Raw genomic sequence first — 27877 nt, 5'->3', positions numbered from 1 at the left:
GTCATAGGCCTTCTTGCATTGAGTGTTGTGCCTGAAATGTAGATTGTACTTACTATTGACAGGCACTCTTTTAGAACTTTATTACATTAACTCATTTAAATCAACAGTTCTGTGATGCAGATAATACTGTCTTCTCCATTTTACAGATAATGAATCTGCACCTCAGAGAAATTAGTTAAAATCCAAAGTAATAAGTACTGAATAAGTGCAGATTCAAATGCAAATGGCACAGCTCCAGGCAGCTGCTCTTCACTACATACCTCCCTTAGTACAAATAGGGTCCAAACTCACTGGACTCCAACAGGGTCTAAACTAACTTGGTTTCCAAAAGAGCAAACACATTTAGCTAGGAGGTTCTAAAGAAATTTTAGAGTAAATGGAAAATATAGCCTCTGATTCAGAGATTTTATTATTGTGGGTTAAAGGCAAATACAAAGGGAATTTTAGAATGTAATGTAAGAATGAATACATTCAAGTGCTAAAGTGTAAAGGTACGAGAGATCAACAAGACCATAAATTAGGTGACCAGTAAGACTGAATCAGATTTTCAAAGGAATATGAGAGTTGAGCTGTTCCATAAACAATGCATTGGATGTGGCTAGAAAGGAACTGATAGAGTTACAGCAGGGCTGAAGGGCCAATCACAGCTGTCAGGCAGAGATTTTCTGAAAAAGTTTCCGTGCATAAGGTTAGAAACCGATTAAATGGAACCATGTATTAAAGCCAGAATTCATAGCTTTGGTGTAATAACCATGAATACCCACTTGTGATTTTAATCATGGATCTATCACAAAAAAAAAAAGGAGCATCTTACCAATATGAATCAGAGGTAATATCCCAGACAGCTTCCTCAAAGAGGTCTGAACCACAGACTGTATGTAATGAATGTTGTAGGTAGTTTATGTGACAAGATAAGCATACTCAGATGGAGATTAGCACACAGAATGTTTATTGGAGAACAATCCCCAGATTGACACCTACCTGTGGAGGTAGAGAGAGAAGCAGCAGTGGACATATGGAAAAGTTGGATTATGATGTAGTCACAACAGAGGGCTCAGATAATTCTGGAAGCTGTACAACTAAGACAACCCTTTGGAGCTGTCCTGAGTAGGAGGGAAGTGGCTTGGAATTTACAGTTCCCACATTGACCAGATATTGGGTATGGATTACCCCAGGGAAGGGATTATGCTCCTGGATGCAGGACAATTTTTAGAAAGGACATACAGTAGAGCTGTCAGTGGACATGACTTTCAGCTTAAGAGGAAATAAGTGCTTCAGTTCAGAAAGTGACCTGGTAGTACATCACAGCATACACAACAAGCAATGAGCTGTAAATTACCCAGATAAATTCTAGTCCTAATCACTTGGTAACCCGGTCATAATAGGCATGGTTTTTTTTACTAAGGTTTTTTTACAATGATGATATTCCCACTGCCAGGAGATCCTATGTCCTAACAGGATGTGTTGTATCATCTCTACGACCTCGGGTAGATGTATCCACTACTAAAATACAACTTTTCTTGCATGAAACAATCAAACCTTACAAAACCATGTTTTGTTTTGTTTTGTTTTTTTAAGGTAGACAACTTTTTTATTATGTTATGTTAATCACCATACACTACATAATTAGTTTTTGAAATTAAATCTTGCCATTTGCAACGATGTGGATGGAACTGGAGGGTATTATGCTGAGTAAAACCATATTTTTGCTTTGAGCTTAGGTTAATGACTTACTTAATTCATCTCAAGGTTTAGTAAATTCCTTCAACCTGAAGGGCAATTCTGTAAAACTAACACAGATGGAAGCATACACATATAACAGTTAAACTTCTTTGCCACCAAGAAAAATGTTGAAAATCTAAGTCAGGTGTCATCCAAAACTTATTCTAAAGAGTAAGTGAATGATTTATGTCAAAACCTGTAGTAAAAAATGAAGTCTACAACTTTTGTTGGTGATGTGTTGCATTCAGATATTGGGAGTCTTTTAAGTGGATGTACACAGTGTAAGGATTAAAGAGTGTTAGGGAGAACATTTGTCCCCATAATTAGTGATACAGACTTTCTGCCTCCTTTCAACTTACTTGGAGATACACCTGACAAAATGCTTCAACTCAATTGACACATAATTGACACACATTAAGAGTTAAGAGCACACATTCTGAAGACAGAATAACCTGGATTCTAATTCTTTCTTGGCTATTTATTGGTTGTGTTATCCTGAGAAATTATGCAACATCTCTGTGCCTCAGTTTCCCCATTTGCAAATGGGGATAATAATAATACTTCCCTTGTAGGGTTGCTCTGAATCAAAATGAGAAAATATACATACAGAACTGGTAACATACCCCGGCATGTGGTATTAGCTACTATTTTTTAGTATTATTTATAATTTTAGATGGAGATGTGTGACACTGTACATAGCCATTGTTTATTTATTGAGCACATAGTATAAGATTTGTCATATCACAATTGTATTGCATGAATTACTACATTAAAACTTTAGAACAAACTATTAGGCATGAATGATGGGTCACATTTCATAGATGAAGAACATATTCAAAAAGATTAAATAATGTGTTAGAGATAAAACTACTAATAAATAATGGAATGGATTTCTAACCCTGATCTGTTTTACTGAAAGCATTTACTTGAACCTTTCACACTTCTGAGAGAGAAGCTACATCTGAACATTATTACCAAATTTTGATTTTGTTAATTCAAGGGCTAACATAGTGAGCCAAAAGTTTTGTCTTCCTTTTCCAACCAGAACATTTAATATTATTGTTTAAATTGTTAGCTTATAAAATTGAGGATATTGCTAGCCTTGGATTTTTAGAAACAATAAACTAGAATATTATCATGGAAATGCCAATAAGACCACATGCTTATATTTTACTCTTCCACTGTAGGATTGGAGTGAAGAAGCTGCACAAAATGCCAGAATGTTGTCAAAGCAGTGTGAATTAAGAGAGAGCAACTCAATTAAGAGACGAATTACAAGTGGGTATACATCTGAATAACTTACCTCTGTACTCAAAAGTCCTTAGGAATTGTTAAGTAACCTGGCAAGCGTAAGTTAAGTCATTCAGTCTATGATATGGCCCCATAAACGACAGTGGATGGTGGCCTACCACACTGTTTTCTTATTATTAATTTTTAAATTTGGATATTCAAATTTCAAATTCCAATTGCTGATCATCAGAAATAAGAATCATTAACATAGCAAAAAAAAATAAAAAAAAAATAAGAAAGTTCTCAATATTACAGAATAGTTGAGTAATACAGTGATAACTGGATGAAGAGCTGGATAGCTAGAAGCTTTCCACTCTATGTAGTTATTTCAGCTACACACAATATCACCCTAGGGATATCTTTGGCTTTGAAATACTAATACAGTTGAGAGGTGAGTTCTATTCAACTCTACTGAGCTATACATGAGAACAAATTTAGGTGTTCATAAATAAGTCCATCTCATGGCATATATATTAGGTGGATCATGGCTAGTTTCCAGAAAATCTATTAGTACTTCCTATACAAGTAGACATTATTAACATTTATGAGATGCTTGTTTATTACAAAATATTTTTAAAATACTAATGAAACTTCCATATTTACAGATTATTGGGCATTTTTGCCCAATGTTTTGACCCATGAATTAGCAGTATGAGTCTTTTCTGCCCCAGAAAAAGGTAGATCACTCCTAAATTTCATTTTTGACCAAGAACCCATATCACAAGTGGATGGCTAAATGAGCAAATATTTATTTCAAGGTCCTTGCATAAGGAATACCTCTGTGGCTGTTTTCCAGTCATGGGTCCTGTTACAACCCATTGGCTACTTGGATTGGTTTCACCCTTCTCAACAGCTCGGAAGTGGCAGAGACTGAAATGTTGATCTGATTTCCAAGCTTGTACATCATCTCCTACTGTCAACTTCTCACCAAACCTAAGTACCACAAGTTCACTCATCAATGAAAAAGATGATTGCCAGCAGAGATACAGCTGAGTTTGTTTTCTTTTATAAGACATTGCTTGGATGACCAGTGGAATATTTGTAAAATGAAAATGAGGAAAATATCCTTGTAATATATTTAGAAGTTTCTTCAAGTATGACTCAGACTTTTTTTCTCCCTTTCAGATACTTTTTGTGGAGAAAATATGCATTTGACAACTTATCCTATCTCATGGTCAAATGTAATTAAAATCTGGTACAATGAATCTAAATATTTCAAGTACGGGGAATGGACATCAACGGATGATGACATAACATTTGAGCATTACACTCAGGTAACCTGCGTACTTGCAAATATACACATTGTTTAAATGACTATAAGCATGTGTGGAAAATAGGTGACTGAGAAAATTATTCTACCCACTTTTCGCAAACTTACACTTGACCCACTGAGTTCCTATTATAATTTGAAACATAAGGAAATGTGATTCCCTCAACGGATAGCTTAGAGAAGCTGCTTAACTGTTTAGTCTCCTTTTTTATACATTTGGACTTTTGGGAATTAACAAAATCATAAAACATCAATGTCACTTATAAATTACATTTCTAATATGTGTAAAGAATGAAAATAATAGTACCTTATAATACAGAGAATCCTCTTCTTCCTAGTTTATTTTTATTATGGTAAAATTATATGTATATATGTATGTATGTGTAAAATATATACATATATTATTTTTATTTATCATATATAATATTTTCATATATATAACACATAATAACTATTTGGATATGCACATATGAATATATTTTATAAAATTTTCCATTTTAATCATTTTAAAATTATGTAGTATTAATGTTCAGTAGCATTAACTACATTCAAATTGTTATGAAGCAATCACTACCATACATCTTCACAACTTTTCACCTTCCCAAACTCTGTACCCATTAAACAATGACTTCCCATTTTCCCCCCTCCCCAGCCTCTGGCAAGCACCATTCTAGTTTCTTTATCTATGAATTTGATTACTCTAGATACCTCATATAACTGGAATCATACAATTTTTGTCCTTTTGTGTCTGCCTTATTTCACTTAGCATTATATCCTCATTTGATGTTCATCCATGTTGTAGCACGTGCCATAATTTTACTCCTTTTTAAGGCTGAATAATATTCCATTGTATGTGTATATCACCTGTTTTTTATCCATTCATTCACTGATGTGTATTTAGGTTGTTTCTACTTTTGGATATTGATAATAATGCTGCTATGAATATTGGTGTGCAAATATCTGTTCATATCCTGCTTTCAATTCTTTTGAGAAATGGAATTTCTGGATCACATGGTAATCGTATGTTGAATTATTTGAGGAACTGGCATACTGTCTTCCACAACAGCTGCATTATTTAACATTCCCAGCAGCAATGAAATTTCTGATTTCTTCACATCTGTGCTGTATTGGTCTGCTTGGACTTCTATAACAAAGTACCACAGGCTGGATGGACTAAACAACAAACTTATTTTCTCACAGTTTTGGAGGCTGGAAGTCTATGAACTTCTGCAGCATAGTTGGTTTCTGTGAGAGCTCTCTTTCTGCCTTCTTTTCATTATGTCCTTGCACAGACTTTCCTTTTCTTTTGTCTGTGCGGGCTTGCAGAGAAAGAGAGAAAGAGAGTGAGAGCATGAGTGTCAGCACTCTGGTGCCTTTTCTTATAAGGACATGAGCGCTATCAGATTATGGTCCCACCCTTAGAACTTCATTTAACCTAAATTACTTCTGTAGAGGTTCTATCTCCAGTTAGAGTTGCTGGGTTATATCAGATTATTTGGGTTTTTGTTGCTGAGTTGTAAGAGTTCTTTATATATTCTGGATATCTATGCTTTAGCAGGTATATGATTCCACATAGAAGTGAGATCATTAATTCCTATTACATAGACTGCCTATTCACTCTGATGATAGTATCCTATGATGCACAAAGGTTTTAAATTTTGATAAAGTCCAATTTATCTATTTTTTTTCCTTTTCTGCCTGTGCTTTTGGTGTCGTATCCAAGAAATCACTGCCAAATTCAATATCATGAAGTTTTTTCCTTATGTTTCCTTCTAAGAGTTTTTTTATGGTTTTAGCTCTTACACTTAGGTATTTAATCCATTTTGAGTTAATTTTTTATATGGTGGAAGGTAGGAACCAATTTCATTTATTTGCTTGTAGATATCTAGTTTTTCCAACTTTACTTGTGGTAAGGCAGTCCTGTCCCCACTGAATCATCTTGGCATCCTTGTTGAAAATCATTTGACCATATATGTGAAGATTTATTTCTGGACTCTATTTTATTTCTCAGGTTTATATGTCTAATGTTATGCCAGTACCACTGTTTTAATTGCTGTAGCTTTGTGGTAAGGTTTGATATTAGAAAGCATAAGACTTCCAACTTCTGTCTGCTTTTTCAAGACTGCCTATTTAAAAATCATAGACTTAATCATTTATGGATAGCAATGCAGATATTCTAAGTAAAAGACTAGCAAATAGCATTCTGATTCTAAAATTGACACCCTTGGACAAAAAGGATATGTTCTAGGAATCCAAGAATGTTATAACATCAGACTATTTATTCACATAATTTGCCTTATCAAACAATTAGAGGATAAAAATAGAATGATCACCCTTGGAGCTAAAAATCTGACAAATTTGTGATATCAATTCCAACCTTATATGTCTTTCAGATAAAGGTAGCCTAGACCCACTATTTACATCCAAGACCATTAGTTCCATCACACTCAGATAGTAACTTAATATTTCCTCTTCCAAACACTTAAAAAAATTATTATCCAATTCCCACGATACACCTATGAGGTAGAAGATAGTATTATTTTATCCCATTTTACAAATAAAAAAATAAAATTTCAAAACGTAAACTGGTAAATACCATACAACCAGGAAGTGGTAGAGATAGAATTTGAAACCAAGATGCTTGGTCTCAAAGGCCAACTCTACTCTATGCCATGCTTCTGCTCTGATGATTAAGTAAAGTTCCTCCCATGGTTTGATCTTGATATAATCACCAACAAGCCTTCATCATGTTACCTGATTTTCCATATAGATTTGATAATAGAGTGAGCCAGGATTAAGGATGGCCAATAAGTGTGCATATGTATGTGTGCTATCCAGACACATGGAAATCTTTCTGTTTCTATGACTTCCTAATAAGCCATGCTCAAAGCATCCTAAAAGCAAACATGTTTATTTTCAACCATGGATAACAATATTCGTATTGTAATCATTTAGCAAAAGTCAAATTATTAATAAAATAATCTCTTTATCATTACAGATTGTTTGGGCCACTTCTTACCTCATTGGCTGTGGAATATCATCATGCGACAAAAGATTGTCAACTCAGTATCTCTATGTTTGTCACTATTGTCATGAGTATGTATTATACAGTTTGGTTTCACAAAGCCTTTAGAAATATATCCCTCTTACATAATCCAGTTTCTCAAACAATATAAAAGAAAGCTCAAATAAATATTTCATTTCAGTTAAGCAGAACTTTAGGGATAAAATGTCATTTAGCCAATACCTAAAAACATTACACACACACACACAATTTTATTTACGTCATATTTTTAAAATAAATTTATATTTATATTTCATTAATAGAATGTCCAAATTCAAAGCTATTACCAGTAGTCTTGCTCTGTGTTATTGATTAGCATAAGCAAAAAAACAACGATATTTACTTCAACAATCTAGAGTATATTTAGAATGCAAGGGCAGAAATATAGTGGAGTATCAAGAATAAACAAATGGAAAAATTGAAGTGTTCTTGTTAGTCTAACTATTGGTATATGCCTTTTCTTTAGAAATTAAATTTACATGTTAATCAAGGTGTGAGTAACAACTCCTAGAAGAGATAATCTGATTGCTTCAGTGAAGGGCAGGTGGACTCCTTTGCCCTACCTTTGCCCTACCTTTGTCCTTGCCTCTTTAAGCAAGATCAATTTCAGACAAAGATGATTGTAGGAGCCCACAGGAGCACACTGTGTGGCTCCAGTGGTAATCATGAGAAATTAGAGATTGTTCAAAGCTTGATATAGTCCTCTAATAGTTCACTACAAATGCCTGTTTAAATATACTCTGCTAAGGAAAGTTAATGAGTGGTCTGCATTTGTCTCCTTCAACCTGCCATACTTAAATAGTTGAGTATGCAAATTTTCCATCATACTATGAGCTCCAAGCATGGTGTTTAACTGCTATCCCCCATTATTTTGTGTTGCAAAATAAAAAATGTTCAATATGAATCAGTGAAAATTATTTATCTGTTAATAGGCTACAATATTTATACTTTAAATGAGGCCTCCAATATCAGTGTAGATTCAATAGATATATTTATATAAGAGCTCTATATATGACTTATTTTCTGATCTTATCATTACTTGATTTCAGTAGTTAATATTTGTTATGATTTTATCTATATAATTAGTACTGAAGACAGTAAGATCTCTTTGCATCTATAACACATCCATTGTACTAAATCTTTCAGGGGCTGGTGGTGGTTTCTGGTGAACTGACAATTACACAAAAGTAAAACACATAGAGCTGTGATAGAGAATATTCTGCAGCAAAGATTAGGCCAAGAGTCTGACAAAAGTCCTTACTGAATTAAGTAATAAGTTTCTTCTTTAAAGTGAAATTTTGGGGCACCTGGCTGGCTCAGTTGGTAGACCAGGTGACTCTTGATCTCCGGTTCATGAGCTCAAGCCCCACATTGGGCATAAAGCTTACTTTAAAAAAGAAATGGAAAAAAAAAATGAAATTCTAGCAATTCACATATCAAAGGGAAAAATATCAACTAGAATGCTATTTTAACCAGAACATTTACTTTATTTTTCAAGCATATGAAGTAAGAATCAGTTATAATCCACATTGTTTTCTTAGATATCTGCAGGTAAAACTGTCTTCTCTGAATTTTGTATTAGCTTAGAACTAGAAATTCTCATCTATTCTCTCTCCCCAAATCTACCACTTTAGATTTAGCCATACTGAGGAATTTTCATCTTTTATAATGCTCCATGTGTTTCTACACAAGAGTAACATGCATCAAGTTTCTCATGATACTGTGCAAGATGAATAGAACACCTCCAATTTGACTCACTTAAAATGTTCTTAACATATCCTTTTACATTACTGCTTACCAAGTCCTTATGGGTATAAATAAAGAAAAATGACAAATTATAAATCCCTCTAAAGCTCTTCTGCTTGTTAAGACTTGACTGTTCATAGGTTCCAGTCTTGTTAGAACTTAACTGTCTGAATAGGGTCAATTCTTTCAAAATGTTCTTAGGACCCCACAGTTGCCTGATAAATTGTGATCATTGCAAGTCTAGAAATCTTAAACCTATCTTAAAGATAGCACAGTGATGGGTATTAAGGAGGGCACATATTGCATGGAGCACTGGGTGTTATATGCAAACAATGAATCATGGAACACTACATCAAAAACTAATGATGTACTGTATGGTGACTAACATAACATAAAAAAAAGATTATCATCATTATCTAGAAGTGGTTTTCAAAAATTGTTTTCAAAGTTGATTATAAATGGTGAGTAAAATTTTATATGCATTGTCCAAGCATTAATTTTATTACATCACCTTTTCCTTTGTTCTTTTTCTTAAGGGGAAATGATCCTGCCAAAAGGGATAAACCTTATAATGCAGGAAGTCCATGTGGGGACTGTCCAAATGACTGTGAAAATAAACTTTGCAGTAAGTTTTACATTCATTTTGCTTAATGTAGACCATTGACCCAGGAGCCATATGTCCTTCAAATTAAGGATTTGACAATATTGCACTTTTCTATAACTTTTTTCTGAATCATCACCCAGAAAAAATCAACATTATTTCTTATTTCCCCTCCCTGAGTGACCAAGAAGATAATTGATTAAATCTGTTGGAACGGATATTAGAATGTCTAGGCCTAAACTCAAGCCCCTCCCCCCTGCCCTAAAGTTTAATGACCTAATAGGGAAAACCCAGATAAGATGTTAATATAACTATACATTTTTCTCTGCTCTATAAAAAAGTTTCTGGGTTCTCTTATTGCAACCTTGAAATTAGTGTTCTTGGCTTCTTGCTGCTCCATAACTCTCTTACCTGTCTGACCACTTATTAGGGCATGTAATTTCTTACGGAGTGATCCTTATTCTGCCATGTTCCTACTGACACATCAAAAGATATTAGTTGATGGTCACACTGTCCCCTTACAGCATTTCCTTTTATTTCTTAAATAAACCTTACCTACAATGTAGTATTAACCAAATGGGTTCCAATTACATGTTCATTCCCTTAGATAGCAAAAGTTCCTTTTCCTAGAGCCTCCTGAAAACATAGCTCCTAATCCCTGAGTGTAATGTTGATAAGATAATTTTCAACAAGTTTTTAGAGAAATAACTAACCCAGGAAAAATACCCTTTAACTTCAGACTTGGAAGATCAGAAGACTTATTTTCCTACCCCTAACCGAGTCACTCTGTTTACTCTTAAAGTAAGGAAAATAGATTCTCTTTTTCAAAATTCCTCTCTTTCTAAGTAGAGAAATAGATAGATATTCTTTTTTCTAAGTCTCATTTATTCTTTCTCTTTTTTTCCCCTTTTTCTCTTACTTTCAACCTCACTTTGTGCATACCATTTCTGAAAAGAAATTGTAGTTGGAGAAAAATAAAATATCTACTAATTACCTATGCTGGGTGGATGGGGTAGGTTTTTTTTAATCCAAGATATAAAAACAATGCTTATAATGCATAAAAAATGTAATTGAAGTAAAATGAGAGTAGGAAAGAGAAAGTATTACTCAAGAAGATTAAATCTATGCCATAAAAGATGCTTATCTTAAACTCTTTGCTCACCTACAAATGCACGAGAAGATGAGAAATATTAAAGAAAGATAGATTGGGCCACACTGGAATGGAAACAATGCTTAAAATATAAGACCTGGATATACAGATATAAGCAGTTTAGTGTAATTCAAATAAATCTTATAAAAACAAAATTCATATTATAAAATAGGGGAAATTATATATATTAATATAATTTATATACTATAATAGCAATAAAAGTACTTCTAAGAGGGAAATTCATAGCAATAAATACCTATAATAGCAACAACAACAAAAAAGAGCTCAAAACAACTTTATTCTTCAACTACAAAATGAGCAAACTAAGCGCCAAGTTAGTAGAAGGAGGAACATAACAAAATTCAAAGTGAAAATAAATAAAATAAAGACTGAAAAGAAGATGAAAAAGATCAATGAAAGGAAGAGCTTTCATTAAAAGACGAACATAGAAAAATCTTTAACTTTAGCCACACTTACCAGAAGAAGAAGAAGAAAAAGAAGAAGAAAAAGGAGGAAGAGGAGGAGGAGGAGAAGAAGAAGAAGAAGAAAAGAAGAAAGAAGAAGAAGAAAGAAAAGAAAATAGAAGATTCAAATAATTACAATTTGAAATTAAAGAGAAGACATTACACCTGATACCCACAAACAAAAAAGGGCATAAGAGTCTACTATGAATAATTGTATAGCAACAAATTGGACAACTAATTTGAAGAAATTATTGAAGGAATTTATCCTATTTATACATACAACTTACAAAACTAAACTTAAAAAAAAAACATACAACTTACAAAGACTAAATTATGAAGAAATAAACATACAGCTCACCAAGACTGAATCACGAATAAATGGAAAATCTGAACAGACTAAGTACTAGTAAGGAGATTGCATCAATAATCAAAACTCTCCCAACTAAGAAAAACCCAGGACCAGATAGCTTCACTGGTGAATTCTACCAAACATTTAAAGAATTAATACTAATACTTCTAAAACTCTGCCAAAAGAATAGAAGATAAGTGAACACTTCCAAACTCATTTTATGAGGCCAGCATTACCCTGATACTAATATCAGATGACACTGCAATAAAAAAAAAAAAAAACTACAGGCCATTATATCTGATGAACATAGATGCAAAAATCTCAGTGAAAGTTAGCAAACCAACTGCAACAATACATTGAAAGGATCATACACCACAATGAAGTGGGATTAATGCTAGGGATGCAAGAATGGCTCAACGTCCACAAATCAGACAATTTGAAGAATAAAAATCATATAGTCATCCAAATAGATACAGAAAAAGCATTTGACAATATCTGACATTCTTTCATGATAAAAAATCTCAAATTGGGTTCACAGGTATAATGTTACCTCAACATTATAAAGGCCAGATATGAGAAGCCCACAACAAGCATCATATTCAGTGGTTAAAAGTGAAAAGCTTTTCCTCTAAGACCATGAACAAGACAAGAATGCCTACCTTTTTTCCCCTTCCTGCTATCTTTTTTTTTTTTTTTTAACATATAATGTATTATTTGTTTCAGAGGTACAGGTCTGTGATTCAACAGTCTTACAAATGAAGGGGAGGAAATCGGAGGGGCAGATGAACCATGGGAGACTATGGACTCTGAGAAACAAACTGAGAGTTCTAGAGGGGAGGGGGGTGAGGGGATGGGTTAGCCTGGTGATGGGTATTAAAGAGGGCATGTAATGAATGGAGTACTGGGTGTTATACGCAAACAATGGATCATAGAACACTACATCAAAAACTAATGATGTAATGTATGGTGATTAACTTAACATAATAAAATAAAAAAAAAAAAAGAATGCCTACCTTTACCACTTTAATTCAACATAGTACTGGAAGTCTTAGAGTAATTAGACAAGAGAAAGTAATACAAGTAATTAAAATCAGAAAGGAAGAAGTAAAACAGTATCTACTTGCAGATGACATGATAATATATATAAAATACCATAAAGACTCCATCAGATCGGGGCACCTGGATGGCTCAGTTAGTTAAATATCTGCCTTCAGCTCAGGTCATGATCCCAGGATCCTGGGATTGAGCCCCACGTTGGGCTCCCTGCTCAGCGGGAAGCCTGCTTCTCCCTCTCCTACTCCCCTTGTTTGTGTTCCCTCTCTCACTGTCTCTCTCTCTGTCAAACAAATAAATAAAATCTTTAAAAAAATTAAAAAAATAAAGACTGCACCAGAAAACTATTGGAATTAATAACTGAATTCAATAAAATTGCAGGATACAAAATCAATATACAAAAATCAGTTATTTTTATATATACTACCAACAAACTATCAGAAAAAGAAATTTTTTTTAAATCCTATTTATAATTGCATCAAAAAAGAATAAAATACCTAAGAATAAATTTCACCAAGGAAGTGAAAGATCTATATAATGAAAATTATAAGATATTGGTGAAAAATATTGAAGATACAAATAAATGGAAATATATTCCATGCTCATGGATTGGAAGAATTAATATTTTTTTGAATTTCCATACTACGCAAAGATATCTACAGATTCAGTGCAATTACTATCAAAATTCCAATGGCATTTTTCACAGAACCAGAACAAATAATCCTAAAATTTGTATGGAATAACAAAAGATAGCCAAAGCAACCTTGAAAAAGAAGAATAAAGCTAGTGGTATCATGCTTCCTGATTTCAAACTATATACAAAGCTATATATAGTAATCAAAACAGTATGGTATTAGCATAAAAACAGGCACATAGATCAATGGAACAGAATGGCTAAATGAACATTATATATATATATATATAATTTTTTAAAAAGAATGGAGAGCCCAGAAATAAACCAATACATATAGGGTCAATTAATTTATAACAAAGAAGCCAAAAGCCAAATACATACAAAGGGAAAAGACAGTCTCTTCAGTAAATGGTGCTGGGAAAACTAGACAGACAGCCACATGCAAAAGAATGAAACAGGAATCATATATTACACCACACACAAAAATCAACTCAAATGGATTAAAGACTTGAACGTAAAACCTGAAACCATAAAACTCCTAGAAGAAAACATGGGGCAAACTCCTTATATCAGTCTTGGCAATGATTTTTTGGATTTGACACTAAAATCAAAAATAGCAAAAGCAAAATAAACAAGTGAGACTGCATCTAACTAAAAAGCTGCACAGAAGGGAAAACCATCAACAAAATGAAAAGACAACCCATTAAATGAGAGAAAATATTTGCAAATCATAAGTCTGATAAGGCGTTAATCTCCAAAATACATAAAGAACTTATAAAGCTGAATAAAAAAAATCCAATTAGAAACCTGGCAGAGGAACTAAACTGATATTTTTCCAAAGAAGATATCCATATAGCCAACAGGTACATGAAAAGGTGCTTAATATCACTGATCATCAGGGAAATGCAGGGATATACTACATACTTGTTAGAATGTCTATAATCAAAAAGACAAGAGATCATAAGTGGTGGCAAGGGTGTGGTGAAAAGGAAACCCTCATGCAATGTTCATGGGAATGTAAATGGGTGCAGTCACTATAGGAAGCCGTATGGAGGCTACTCAAAAAATTAAAAATATAACAGTTATATGATCCAGCAATTTTTCTTCTGGATAGCTATCTGAAGAAAACAAAAACATTAACTCAAGAAGATACTTACAATAGCTTAGGCATGGAAACAACCTAAGGGTCCATTGACCGATGAATGGATAAAGAAAGAATATATATATATATATATATAATGTACACTGTTCAGCTATAAAACAAATGGAAATCATATCATTTATGACAACATGGATGGTTCTTGAAGGTAGTATTCTAAGTGAAATAAGTCAGACATAGACAAACACCATATGATGTCAATTATATGTGGAACCTAAAAAAACCAAACTCACAGATACAGAAAACAGATTGGTAAATTTCAGAGTCACTGGGGAGGGGAGGAGATAATTCCATTGATGTCTTTAAGGAAAGATTATCTCTTTCTTCAGTAATGGTGAATTTTCGAGATAATACTGTGTAAACATGCTTTTTCCTTCCAGCTAACCCCTGCCTCTACTATGATGAATACAGTAACTGTAAGACACAAAAACGAAGTTTTGGATGCAGATCCCAGTCAGTTCAACAGTTCTGCAAAGCCAGTTGCCTCTGTGACAAGGAGATAAAATAATTTTTGTTATTTGCAACTATAATGTGCTGTTGGGGAAATGTCTGCTGGATTACATCTTTTACCTTACTTTGTTTCAGTAGCTTCTGCTAAGTTTCATTTGGTTTTAATTACACCTGAGATCCTAAATTTTACTAATCATATATGGGCATCCATAGATTTACATCAATGCTGGCCACTTTGACAATAACCTCTGCTAGAGGAGGGTCTTTTTCCCTGTTAACTCCTTCCCCTGCTTTCCCATGTCTCCAACCTTCCTGATGTTGTCTTCCCTGTCCAACTAACATGCACTGTAATTCTTTATTCCATAACTTTACTTCTATTTTAAATTGGTCATTAAAATAATCCACAAAGCAAACGAAGAGTCAAGTATTATTACTTGCAAGGCAAAGTGCTTAGTTGGAGGAGGTTTAAATGTCTCATTGTTTCATTATTATATCTATAAACATTTGTAAAGTGGGAGGGAAATTGTGTTTCCTTACTTTAACAAAATATGTACTCAGCACTGATTACATACAAAATGTAATGCGTAAATAGAGGATATTGTCTCCAGTATTTCAAATGAAGACGTAAATATTTAGTGAATCTGAATATTAAAGAAATCTGGTGAAGTGTATGATGACACAGACATCCCAGTACCTGTTATTTTGTTTTCAGTTTCAGGTTTTTTTTCCCCCTCATAACTGTGCTCTTTCTTTCTAAAAGTTTATGTAAAAGAAAATTCTCTAGGTTCTCATCAGTTGTCATATCATGTATAAGAAAGAAGCAGTGGAGGGGTGCATGGATGCCACAGTCAGGTGAGCATTGGTCTCCTTGTTTTCAGCTCAGGTTGTGACCTTGGGTCTGTGGGATTGAGCCCAGGTCAGGTTCCACACTCAGCAGGGAGTCTGCTTGAGATTCACTGTCCCTCTCCCTCTGCCCCTTCCACTCATGTTCTCTCTCTCTCTAAAATAAATAAATAAATCTTAAAAAAATAGAAAGGAAGGAAGGAAGGAAGGAAGGAAGGAAGGAAGGACAGAAAGAAGGAAGGAAGGAAGAAAGAAAGAAAGAAAGGGAAACCAAGTTTTTACTTCAAGGATGAAAATTGTTTGTGTAACCCCCCCAAAAATTTCATATGCTAAGTATCTCCAAGGAAAGGTGACACAAATTATAATGCAACTTTTTGAATGCTTCATAACATTACTCCCATGACCAAAGCTTATCAGGAGAGTTTTTGCACACAGCAACACAAGCATAGAAAGAAATCTCATGCTAAGTTCAGAGTCACTGTCAGGGGAAGTGTCATGATTAGACTCAAGAGCTGGAACACACTGCTCCATTAAAAGTGTGTGTGTGTGTGTGTGTGTGTACATATACTAATACATGTCCCAAGACCTGTGAAGCAAAGACAGTAAGTAAAGAGCAGCTCTGACGACAGATCTGATTAAGTTGTAGGGTTCACAGTGGAAAACAAATGGGCACAAAAATGGATCCAGATTACAGGGAAACGTGAAGAAAAGCCAGACTGAATAACTTTTATTTGATACCAAGAGCAAAGATAACACACCCCTGATTCTCAATGATAAGAGCTCTATAATAAAAACTAGGCTCTATGCAGATTTATACGGGGGCATGGATGATAGAATGATCCAAGATGCACAGACTGACAACTGGCGTAGATTAGGGGTCATTGTGAATTTTCAAAATGTGCTCAAGCCGTAAGCAGTTGGGACAGCATTGTCGTGATCTTCTTTCCCCTAGCGTAGAAAGGTGTCACTGTTCCTTCACCAGTGAGCGTACAGAGATCCCAGGGCAGTTCAGGGATCGTATACCCTGAACCTTTGAATAATAGGGGGATGTGGTATGTCTTCTCCCCTTAGATTAGCCTGTAATTCTCTCAGTTTTCCCAATATATTAAGAAATGGAAGGAAAATTATTAAACCTAATTAAGAGATCTGATAAACTGGTAGAGAATATAAAAAACTTATAACAAATATGTATAAAAAAATAAAAATATGCCTGTCATTATGGCTGGAAGTACTTAACAAAGAATGAAAAGAGAATTAAAAGATAAAGACTGTGACACTGATTTTTTAAATTTTCAAAAAAATATGATCAGCCATGTTACTTTTGTTTTTCTATTAAAATTTATATTTAAATTTATTAGGTAGTTCAGCAAGGAAGCCAGATAAAAATTCAGCAATCAAAAAAGGTGTTCTAATACATAGGCAATATCTCCATCAATGCTTCTTTTTAATAATTTATACTTTACCTACATTTGTATCTCATTTACTATGCAATCTTTCGAGTTTTCATCTCAACTATTTTTTTTATTTCCATTATCTCCAAGTGGTTACAATTTATAAACACTTGATTAGTCACTTTTCATTTTGTTTTTTTCTCTAATGATATTTGTTGTGTTTGTTTTAAATGTGTACTGACTTTTTAATAATTCAGTTTTCTGAGCAAATGCTCCATTGTTATCTTTCTCCCACAGTACTGAAGATAACTCAGATATACTGAAATTTTCCCCATGAATATATTTGTTAGTTTAGCTTGTTAAGTCTGCAAAAATCAGATAGGGTTTTGTCCTCAATTTTTTCGTGGTGTGTTGTGGTAGAGTTAGAAAAAGACATTTATTCTGAGAGGCTTTATGTTACAGTCAATGGTCATCTGCCCCCCCCCCCCCCGCCACCATTCCTCCAAATAGACATTTTCCATCCTCAATATAACATCTCTGCTGCTCTATTCCATAACTTCTCTTCCTGGCTGCAACACTTTTAATTAAAAAGGACCAGAGGCTGCCAGAACTAAGTATATTTGTTGTTCTAGGTTCACTGTCCCTGCCCCAGGCATTGTTTCAACACTCAACATCACTCTGTAATTGGCAAAGGAAGAGCAACACATATTTAAAATCTATCTTTAGGACACTCATGGCTAGGGTACAGGTTTCTTCTTTCTCCTTTAATTTTGCAATTTCCTTTCATTTGACACCTTATTTTGCTGACTGCTCTGACCTAAATTCCAGGTTTGGTTAGTACTGATTCCATCAAAGTTCACACCCCTTCCAACTGCTACCCCAATTAAGCCAATCAGTCATGTGCTTGATCTTACAGGGCGTGAGGTAGGGAGAAACAATGTAACAGTTCTATTCAGAAACCCATCTCTTCTCCTTGGTCTTCCAACTTCTAATACTGAGACCATGTCTTTGTGACCCCTAAGAAAACAAAAGGATCCAATCATCTTAGGATCCATCAACATTACATCCGTTTTATAACTGCAAAAACAGGCTCTCAAAATTCCTGCCTTGTTTTTGTCATCTCCAGGGCTAGAGGAGGGACAGAGAACAAGCATGTATTGTTTAAGTTTCTAATGTATAAGAAACTTTGTGTTCTCTGGCCACTTTTTGCAGCCTATATATTCTTAGAGGGTATTTCTGTTCAGGTTGTTAGAGTTAATTTTCCTTGTCCCCTTCTTAATCTAAAAATTCTCAGTCTTACTTAATGCTGGAGATGCAAAGACACACAGTCTGATTCTTTGTCTTTCCTTTCACGAGACCTTATACAGACCACAACTCTCTCCTCCCACATCTTTAGCTCTCCTCTATGGCAGTGTTATATTCAACATATTATAATGGATGAATCCACATTTTATATCACAGTGGGAAAATCAGTCAATTGGATACAATTATTTTTAAATAAGTTCATGTCTGAACCAACTGTTGATGTCAAATAGGGGGTTTCCTCACATACAACACCAAGCAATTCTAAGACACTATGTTGTCTCAACTCAATTTTGCCACTATCAATTTGAATTAGTATCAGATTCCCCAGGTTAAGGGTTCAGTCCTGGAAGCCTGCCCCTCACCCCCAACTTCAGTTGCCAGAGGCAAGCCCTTGTCTGTTACCTGTGCTTCTGATCTACAAGCGACAGATTAGAAGTTCCAATGCCTTCTCCTTAGGTTTGATTAATTTGCCAGAGCCTCATAGAACTTAGGAAAACACTTAATGTTTCAACAGCCAGATGAAGAGATACATAGGGCAAGGTCCTGGACAAAGTAGCTTCTGTCCTCCTGGAACATGGGCCCTTGGCTCAGTGACACACGAGTGTTCAGGTTCTCTAAGCCTGGAAGCACTTCAAAAGAGAAATACTGAAAAGCTTTCCCTTTTGGGTTTTTATGGAGGCTTCATGAAAGAGTCATGATTGTGGCCATTGGCTTACTCAACCTTCAGTCCCTGTCCCTTCCCTGGAGGTCTGGGGGTGGGACTGAAAGTTCCAACCTTCTAATCACAGGGTTGGTCCTACAGGCAGCCAGACCTCTGGAGGGTGCTTTCCAAAGGAAACCTCATTAAGATAACAAAAGACACTTTTTATCACTCCCAACACTTAGAAATTCCAAGGGTTTTGGGAACTGTGAACCAGAAACAAGGATGAACACCAAATATGTGTTTATCATAAATAAATTTTTATAATAAATGAATAAATTTCTTATTATACATTATAAAATTTATTATAATAAAGAATAATAAACAGCTATTTAATGAGAAAACATTTTTTACACTATGCAGACCTCTAGACGATAAAGCATATCTATGATAGTGATGGAAAGATGTGTTTTATGAAAACTCAGTGAGAAATTGCCTCAGTGACATTTTTCTGTTTCCTATGGGAAGTTGTAAACCCTTCATTAATAAAAATTTATGCAAGAAAATAAGACTCCTGGGTGTGGATATTACAAGACATTTACACAGGCATGTTGAATTTGATTTCAAGGTTTTTTTTAAGTTTACTTATTTTTTAAAATAATCTCCACACCCAGTGTGGGGCTTGAACCCACAACCCTGAGATCAAGAGTTACAGGCTCTTCCAACTGAGCCAGCCAGGCACCTTTATTTCAAGTTTTGATTAACCAATTTATTACCTTGTCTTATGATAAAAAAAAATGTTTAAAGCTACATTTTGAAAAATCTTAGTGTTTGAAGTATCATTAGAAAAATAACTTACTGTTTATTTGAACGTTATAGCTTCTAATCACTGTTTTGTTAACATTTTAATTAAAGGCTCACTTTTGAAATATTTCATTGAAACAAATATTTTTAGAACATATTTAGAACATTATTCATGTTTTCTGCAGCTATAATTTGGACTTTTAAGTGAATACTAAGTGCAAATGTAATCTCAGCAACCCAACAATTCTCTCGTGGGTTTAGGTGGACCTGGAGATGATTTGTCCTGTTTATTTTTAAATGATTCTTGTTTACATCAATTTAATAAAATTAACATTCCCATTCAAGTTCTCACATCATGGACTTGTCCTATTTCATGCTTACCTAAGTTAATAACTATTAATAGAGTTTAGTAGGAACTCAGTGTTGAAAGACCCTAAGAAAATATATATTTGTGGTTTGGATGGTTTAGTCATTTTATTTTGTCCCTCTACCTGATATCCCTTGGAGTCACTAACACAACAACAACAGTCAATATTTGAAATATAAAAATGTGAAAATACTAAGTTGTCTTAATCTTTATGTGGGAGTGCTATGTTAGAGGTAACGATAAATAGATGAAGAAATCAATAGAATACTAGGAGTCTACAGTTGGGTAAAATCATCTAACACAAAGTCTATTTTATAATAAATATGGTGACTTATTTATTGAATACTGCACTGAAAATAAGAAACAGAATGTTTGGGTACAAAATGGTAGTAAATGTATCATTTATTTAACCTTGTGATCACATGGCTGACTGGGAGCCACTGTGCCTGCCCAGCATCAGGAGAGATTATCATAGACAATATCATTAGCTCGAGAAAGGTCAAAATTCAAAATCAAAAGTACAGTTTCTACTTCATGCATTTTAGTTTTGCACCATCCAAGAGTCAAAAAAACCTGTAAGTTGAACCATCATAAATTGGGAACTCTCTGTAGTTTCCCTTTAAATTTTCCCTGTCTTCCAATGGAAGTGGGGAGCTGAAACATTTTGTGAACAGAAGTCAAAAAAGAGCCATGCCCATCTAGATTGAATGCAAATATTTCCCAACTCCTCATCAAATTTTTCTTTCAATTTGTTTCATTTGGCTGCAGTCTTTGATCAAACAGTAGTTTGTGTAATGATATTGACAGGAATGTGGTTTCCTCCTATGTACCTATTCTGTGTGGCAGAGTCAGGCAGGGGCTCCTACACCAAAGACTTTTCACTCAAGAACTGACACATGTGCAGGTAAGAACTCAGGGATTGTAATGTCAAAGACTCTAGAAAGGCATATGGCCATGCCTGTGTGGGCTACATCATGATATGCTAGTTGGAAATTTCCATATTGAGAGATTCTGAGAAAATAGAACAGAAAGAGCTAACTGACCTTGGGGGGATCTGGGAGTGAAAAGATGCTCTGGGTAGGGGATGGGCTCTGGAGGCATCACAGAAGGGGTGCTTTGCAAGGGCTAGGAATTGTCTGCTCTGAGAATTCCTTCTCCTTACCCAAGTTTCTTCAGCTTCAAAGTCTTTGGTTCCCCAGAAACAAAAAAAGATTATAAAACAGCATATTTATATCTTTTCTATCTTGAAAACGAATACTCTTCCTCTTTCGGTGCTTGGTTTTGTTTTGCTTTTGACTTGTTAGCATTTCTTTCTGAAAGCATAGAATGTACAAATTACTATAATAGTAATAAAGTAGAAATCATTTCAATTGATTTTTAAAAAATATTACTTGGCAAAGATGCCAATGCTACCTAGAGCAATCTACACATTCAATGCAATCCCCATCAAAATACCATTCACTTTTTTCAAAGAAATGGAACAAATAATCCTAAAATTTGTATGGAACCAGAAAAGACCCCAAATAGCCAGAGGAATGTTGAGAGAGAAAAGCAAAGCTGACGGCACCACAATTCCGGACTTCCAGCTCTATGACAAAGCTGTCATCATCAAGACAGTATGGTACTGGCACAAAAACAGACACATAGATCAGTGGAACAGAATAGAGAGGCCAGAAATGGACCCTCAACTCTATGGTCAACTCATCTTGACAAAGCAGGAAAGAATGGCCAACGGAAAAAAGACAGTCTCTTCAACAAATGGTGTTGGGAAAATTGGACAGCCACATGCAGAAGAATGAAACTGGACCATTTCCTTACACCACACACAAAAATAGACTCCAAATGGTTGAAAGACCTCAATGTGAGACAGGAGTCCATCAAAATCCTAGAGGAAAACACAGGCAGCAACCTCTTTGACCTCAGCCACAGCAACTTCTTCCTAGAAACATCACAAAGGCAAGGGAAGCAAGGGCAAAAATGAACTATTGGGACTTCATCAAGATAAAAAGCATTTGCACAGCAAAGGAAACAGTCAACAAAACCCTCCTACATTGTTGGTGGGAATGCAAGCTGGTTCCAGGCTGGAGAGGTGGGGGGTAGGAGGGATGAGGTGGCTGGGTATAGACATTGGGGAAGGTATGTGCAATGGTGAGTGCTGTGAATTGTGTAAGACTGTTGAATCACAGACCTGTACCTCTGAAACAAATAATACATAATACGTTAAAAAACAGAATAAGATAGTAGGAAGGGAAAAATGAACAGGGGGAAATTGAAGGGGGAGAAGAACCATGAGAGACTATGGACTCTGAGAAACAAACTGAGGGTTCTGGGGGGGTGGGGGAATGGGTTAGCCTGGTGATGGGTATTAAAGAGGGCACATATTGAATTGATGAGTTGACCATAGAGTTGAGGGTCCATTTCTGGGCTCTCTATTCTGTTCCATTGATCTATGTGTCTGTTTTTGTGCCAGTACCATACAGTCTTGTTGATGACAGCTTTGTCATAGAACTTGAAGTCCGGAATTGTGATGCCACCAGCTTTGCTTTTCTTTTTCAACATTCCTCTGGCTATTCAGGGTCTTTTCTGGTTCCATACCAATTTCAGGATTATTTGTTCCATTCTTTGAAAAAAGTTGATGGTATTTTGATAGGGATTGCATTGAATGTGCAGATTGCTCTAGGTAGCATTGACATCTTCACAATATTTGTTCTTCCAATCCATGAGCATGGAACGTTTTTCCATTTCTTTGTGTCTTCCTCAATTTCTTTCATGAGTATTTTATAGTTTCCTGAGTCCAGATTCTTTGCCTCTTTGGTTAGATTTATTCCTAGGTATCTTATGGTTTTGGGTGCAATTGTAAATGGGATCGACTCCTTAATTTCTCTTTCTTCTGTCTTGCTGTTGGTGTATAGGAATGCCACTGATTTCTGTGCATTGATTTTATATCCTGCCACTTTACTGAATTCCTGTATGAGTTCTAGCAGTTTTGGGGTGGAGTCTTTGGGGTTTTCCACATTAAGTATCATATCATCTGCAAAGAGTGAGAGTTTGCCTTCTTCTTTGCCCATTCAGATGCTTTTTATTTCTTTTTGTTGTCTGATTGCTGTGGCTAGGACTTCTTGTACTATGTTGAATAGCAGTGGTGATAGTGGACATCCCTGCCGTGTTCCTGACCTTAGGGGAAAAGCTCTCAGTTTTTCCCCATTGAGAATGATATTCGCTGTGGGGTTTTCATAGATGGCTTTTATGATATTGAGGTATGTTCCCTCTTTCCCTACACGCTGAAGAATTTTGATCAAGAAAGGATGCTGTACTTTGTCAAATGCTTTTTCTGCATCTCTTGAGAGGATCATATGGTTCTTGTTCTTTCTTTTATTAATGTATTGTATCACATTGATTGATTTGTGGTTGTTGAACCAATCTTGCAGCCCAGGAATAAATCCCACTTGGTCATGGTGAATAATCCTTTTAATGTACTGTTGGATCTTATTGGCTAGTATTTTGGTGAGAATTTTTTGCATCCATGTTCATCAGGGATATTAGTCTGTAATTCTCCTTTTTGATGGAGTCTTTGTCTGGTTTTGGGATCAAGGTAATGGTAGCCTCATAGAACGAGTTTGGAAGTTTTCCTTCCATTTCTATTTTTTGGAACAGTTTCAGAAGAATAGGTATTAATTCTTCTTTAAATGTTTGGTAGAATTCCCCTGGGAAACCATCTGGCCCTGAGCTCTTGTATGTTGGGAGATTTTTGATTACTACTTGAATTTCCTTAGTGGTTATAGGTCTGTTCAGGTTTTCTATTTGTTCCTGATTCAGTTTTGGCAGTTTATACATCTCTAGGAATGCATCCATTTCTTCCAGATTATCCAATTTGCTGGCATATAGTTGCTCATAATATGTTCTTATAATTGTATTTCTTTGGTGTTGGTTGTGATCTCCTCTTTCATTCATGATTGTATTTATTTGGGTCATTTCTCTTTTCTTTTTGATAAGTCTGGCCAGGGGTTTATCAGTCTTGTTAATTCTTTCAAAGAACCAGCTCCTAGTTTTGTTGATCTCTTCTACTGTTCTTTTGGTTTCTATTTAAATTGATTTCTGCTCTGATCTTTATGATTTCTCTTCTCCTGCTGGGTTTAGGCTTTATTTGCTGTTCTTTCTCCAGCTCCTTTAGGTGTAGGGTTAGGTTGTGTATCGAGACCTTTCTTTTTTCTTGAGAAAGGCTTGTATTGCTATATACTTTCCTCTTAGGACTGCCTTTGCTGCATCCCAAAGATTTTGAACAGTTGTGTTCTCATTTTCATTGGTTTCCAAGAATTTTTTTAATTCTTCTTTAATTTCCTGGTTGACCCATTCATTCTTTAGTGGGATGCTCTTTAGCCTCCACGTAGTTGAGTTCTTTCTGACTTTCCTCTTGTGATTCAGTTCTAGTTTCAAAGCACTGTGGTCTGAAAATACGCAGGGAATGATCCCAATCTTTTGGTACCAGTTGAGACCTGATTTGTGACCTAGGATGTGATCGATTCTGGAGAATGTTCCATGGGCACTGGAGAAGAATGTGTATTCTGTTGCTTTGGGATGGAATGTTCTGAATATCTGTGAAGTCCATTTGGTCCAGTGTGTCATTTAAAGTTTTTATTTCTTTGTTGATCTTTTGCTTAGATGATCTGTCCATTTCAATGAGGGTGGTGTTAAAATCTCCTACTATTATTGTACTGTTTTTTATGTGTTTCTTTGATTTTGTTATTAATTGGCTTGTATAATTGGCTACTCCCATGTTAGGGGCATAGATATTTACAATTGTTAGATCTTCTTGTTGGATAGACCCTTTAAGTTGGATATAGTGTCCTTCCTCATCTCCTATTCTAGTCTTTGGTTTAAAATCTAATTTGTCTGATATAAGGATTGCCACCCCAGCTTTCTTTTGGTGTCCATTAGCATGCTAAATGGTTTTCCACCCCCTCACTTTCAATCTGGAGGTGTCTTTGGGTCTAAAATGAGGCTCTTGCAGACAGCATATCGCTGGGTCTTGTTTTTTTTATCCAATCTGGTAACCTGTGTCTTTTGATTGGGGCACTTAGCCCATTTCCATTCAGGATAACTATTGAAAGATATGAATTTACTACCATTGTATTGCCTGTAAGGTGACTGTTACTGTATATTTTCTCTATCCCTTTCTGGTCTAAGCTCTCTTTTTGCTTAGAGGACCCCTTTCAATATTTCTTGTAGGGCTGGTTTCATGTTTGCAAATTCCTTTAGTTTTTGTTTGTCTGGGAAGCTTTTTATCTCTCCTTCTATTTTCAATGACAGCCTAGCTGGATATAGTATTCTTGGCTGCATATTTTTCCCATTTAGTGCTCTGAATATATCCTGCCAGTCCTTTCTGGCCTGCCAGGTCTCTGTGGATAAGTCTGTTGCCAATCTAATGTTTCTACCATTGTAGGTTACAGATCTTTTGTCCTGAGTTGCTTTCAGGATTTTCTCTTTGTCTCTGAGACTTGTAAGTTTTACTATTAGATGTTGGAGTGTTGACCTATTTTTATTGATTTTGAGGGAGTTTCTCTGTGCCTCCTGGATTTTGATGCCTTTTTCCTTCCCCAAATTAGGGAAGTTCTCTGCTATAATTTGCTCCAATATACCTTCTGCCCCTCTCTCTTTCTTCTTCTTCTGGGATCCCAATTATTCTAACATTGTTTTGTCTTATGTTATCATTTATCTCTCGAATTCTCCCCTTGTGATCCAGTAGGTATTGATCTCTCTTTTTCTCAGCTTCTTTATTCTCCATTATTTGGTCTTCTATATCATGAATTCTCTCTTCTGCCTCATTTATCCTAGAAGTTAGAGCCTCCATTATTTATTGCACCTCATTAATAACCTTTTTGATTTCAACTTGGTTAAATTTTAGTTCTTTTATTTATCCAGGAAGGGTTTCTCTAGTATCTTCCATGCTTTTTTTCAAGCCCAGCTAGTATCTTTATAATCGTCATTCTGAACTCTAGTTCTGACATCTTACTAATGTCCATATTGATTGGGTCCCTGGCAGCTGGTACCGCCTCTTGTTCTTTTTTTTTTGAGGTCATTTTTTCCATCTTGTCATTTTGTCCAGAGGAGAATAGATGAATGAGAGAACAAAATGCTAACAAGGTAACCACGACCCCAGAAAAATATACACTAAACCAATCAGAAGAGACCTGAGACCAGGGGAAAAGAAATGGAAAGAAAGGAAAAAGAAAAAGATAAAAAAAAAAGAATATGATCAAATACGATCAGGCTGGTGAATAGATCAGTGCCACACACTAGATTTGGGGTATATTTTGGTCTGTTAGAAGAAACTGCCTCCCAAAGTTTTAAAGAAAGAAAAGCTTATATATGCACAAAAAATAAGGGTAAATACAATGAAGGGATGGAATATGACTGTAAAGATGAAAATTATAAAAGATTTTATAAAAGGAATTGATAAGATAAGAAGTTGGTTGAAAAAAGAAAGAAGAGAAATTAAAAAAAGGGGGGGAAGGCAGAATGTGATCAGGCAGGAGACTAGAACAAAGCCATACACTAGAGATTTAGGGTATATTTTGGTCTGTTAGAAGAAACTATATCCCAAAATTTTAAAGAGAGAGCAACTTATATATATACCAAAAATAAGGTTAACTACTATGAAGGGATAGAATATGACTCTTCCAGAAAGTGGTCACTTTTCTGTTCAGAGAGTTGCTGCTATTCTTCTCTTCCATCTCCTGTTGAGTTTGTAGGTGTTCAAGATGGTTTGATCCCTATCTAGCTGAATTCCTGGGACCAGACGAAATTTAGGTCTCCTACTCCTCCTCCATCTTGCTCCTCCCCTCTCAAAAACATATTTTTAAGAGAAGCTGCAGTCAATAGTTTTTTGGGGTTTTTTTTTAAGACTTTATTTATTTATTTATTTGAGAGACAGAGAGAGAGCATGAGTGGGGGAGGGGCTGAGGCAGATGGAGAAGCAGGAAGAGAAGCAGGTGGAGAAGCAGGCTCCCACTGAGCAGGGAACCTGATACAAGGCTCGATCCCAGGACCCTGGGATCATGACCTGAGCCAAAGGCAGACACTTAACCAACTGAGCCACCCAGGTGACCTGCAGTCAGTAGTTTTAATAGAGAAATGGGTGGTATTCATATTTTCAAATGCCAAATAAAAAAGAATAAAGTAGAAAGTAGTTTAATTCTCTGAATGAAAGAAATCCACCATGTGTTAGGTCATCGGGTAGATTTCAAGGATTCCATCATTCATCCCTATTCCTAAAAGAGGTGGCTGGTATAATTCTTGGCCGATGCCCCAAATCTTACAGTAATTGGAACAGGAGCCCTTGATTATGCATCTTGCTTCCAAAGAAGAAACAGAGGCCCAGAGGAGGTAAATGACTTCCCCAAAATTATACAGTAAGTAAAAGACAGAGCATTAATTCCAACTCAGACAGACTAGCTATATTCTTGATGAACCCTAGGACAGTGTTTCTCAAGCTTGAGTGTGTTTTAGAATCAGCTGAAGAACTTTGTAAAGCATAGGGTCCTGGGCCCCTCTGAGGTTCTGGTTCAAGAGATCTGG

The 27877-nt window shown here is 35.4% G+C and overlaps 1 protein-coding gene across 2 annotated transcripts in view; it reads left to right on the top strand.

Annotated features, from left to right (window-relative positions):
- Positions 1-15365, top strand: part of CRISP1 (cysteine rich secretory protein 1) — a 71592-nt gene extending 56227 nt beyond the window's left edge. For both annotated transcript variants that reach the window (XM_064597693.1, XM_045866011.2), the window contains 5 exons: positions 2910-3000; positions 4138-4286; positions 7281-7378; positions 9629-9717; positions 14883-15365. In XM_064597693.1, coding sequence (XP_064453763.1) covers positions 2910-3000; positions 4138-4286; positions 7281-7378; positions 9629-9717; positions 14883-15010 — 555 coding nt within the window. In that variant the 3' untranslated portion in view covers positions 15011-15365. The remainder of the gene's footprint in view (positions 1-2909; positions 3001-4137; positions 4287-7280; positions 7379-9628; positions 9718-14882) is intronic.
- The last annotated feature ends 12512 nt before the right edge of the window (positions 15366-27877 follow it).

The sequence above is a fragment of the Mirounga angustirostris genome, unplaced genomic scaffold (assembly GCF_029215605.1).
Source record: "Mirounga angustirostris isolate CCGP_5_RB_7025 unplaced genomic scaffold, mMirAng1.0.hap1 SCAF_8, whole genome shotgun sequence".
Classification (NCBI taxonomy): Eukaryota; Metazoa; Chordata; class Mammalia; order Carnivora; family Phocidae; genus Mirounga; species Mirounga angustirostris.
Note: the sequence above shows the minus strand (reverse complement) of the source record. Positions and strands in the feature narration are given on the sequence as shown.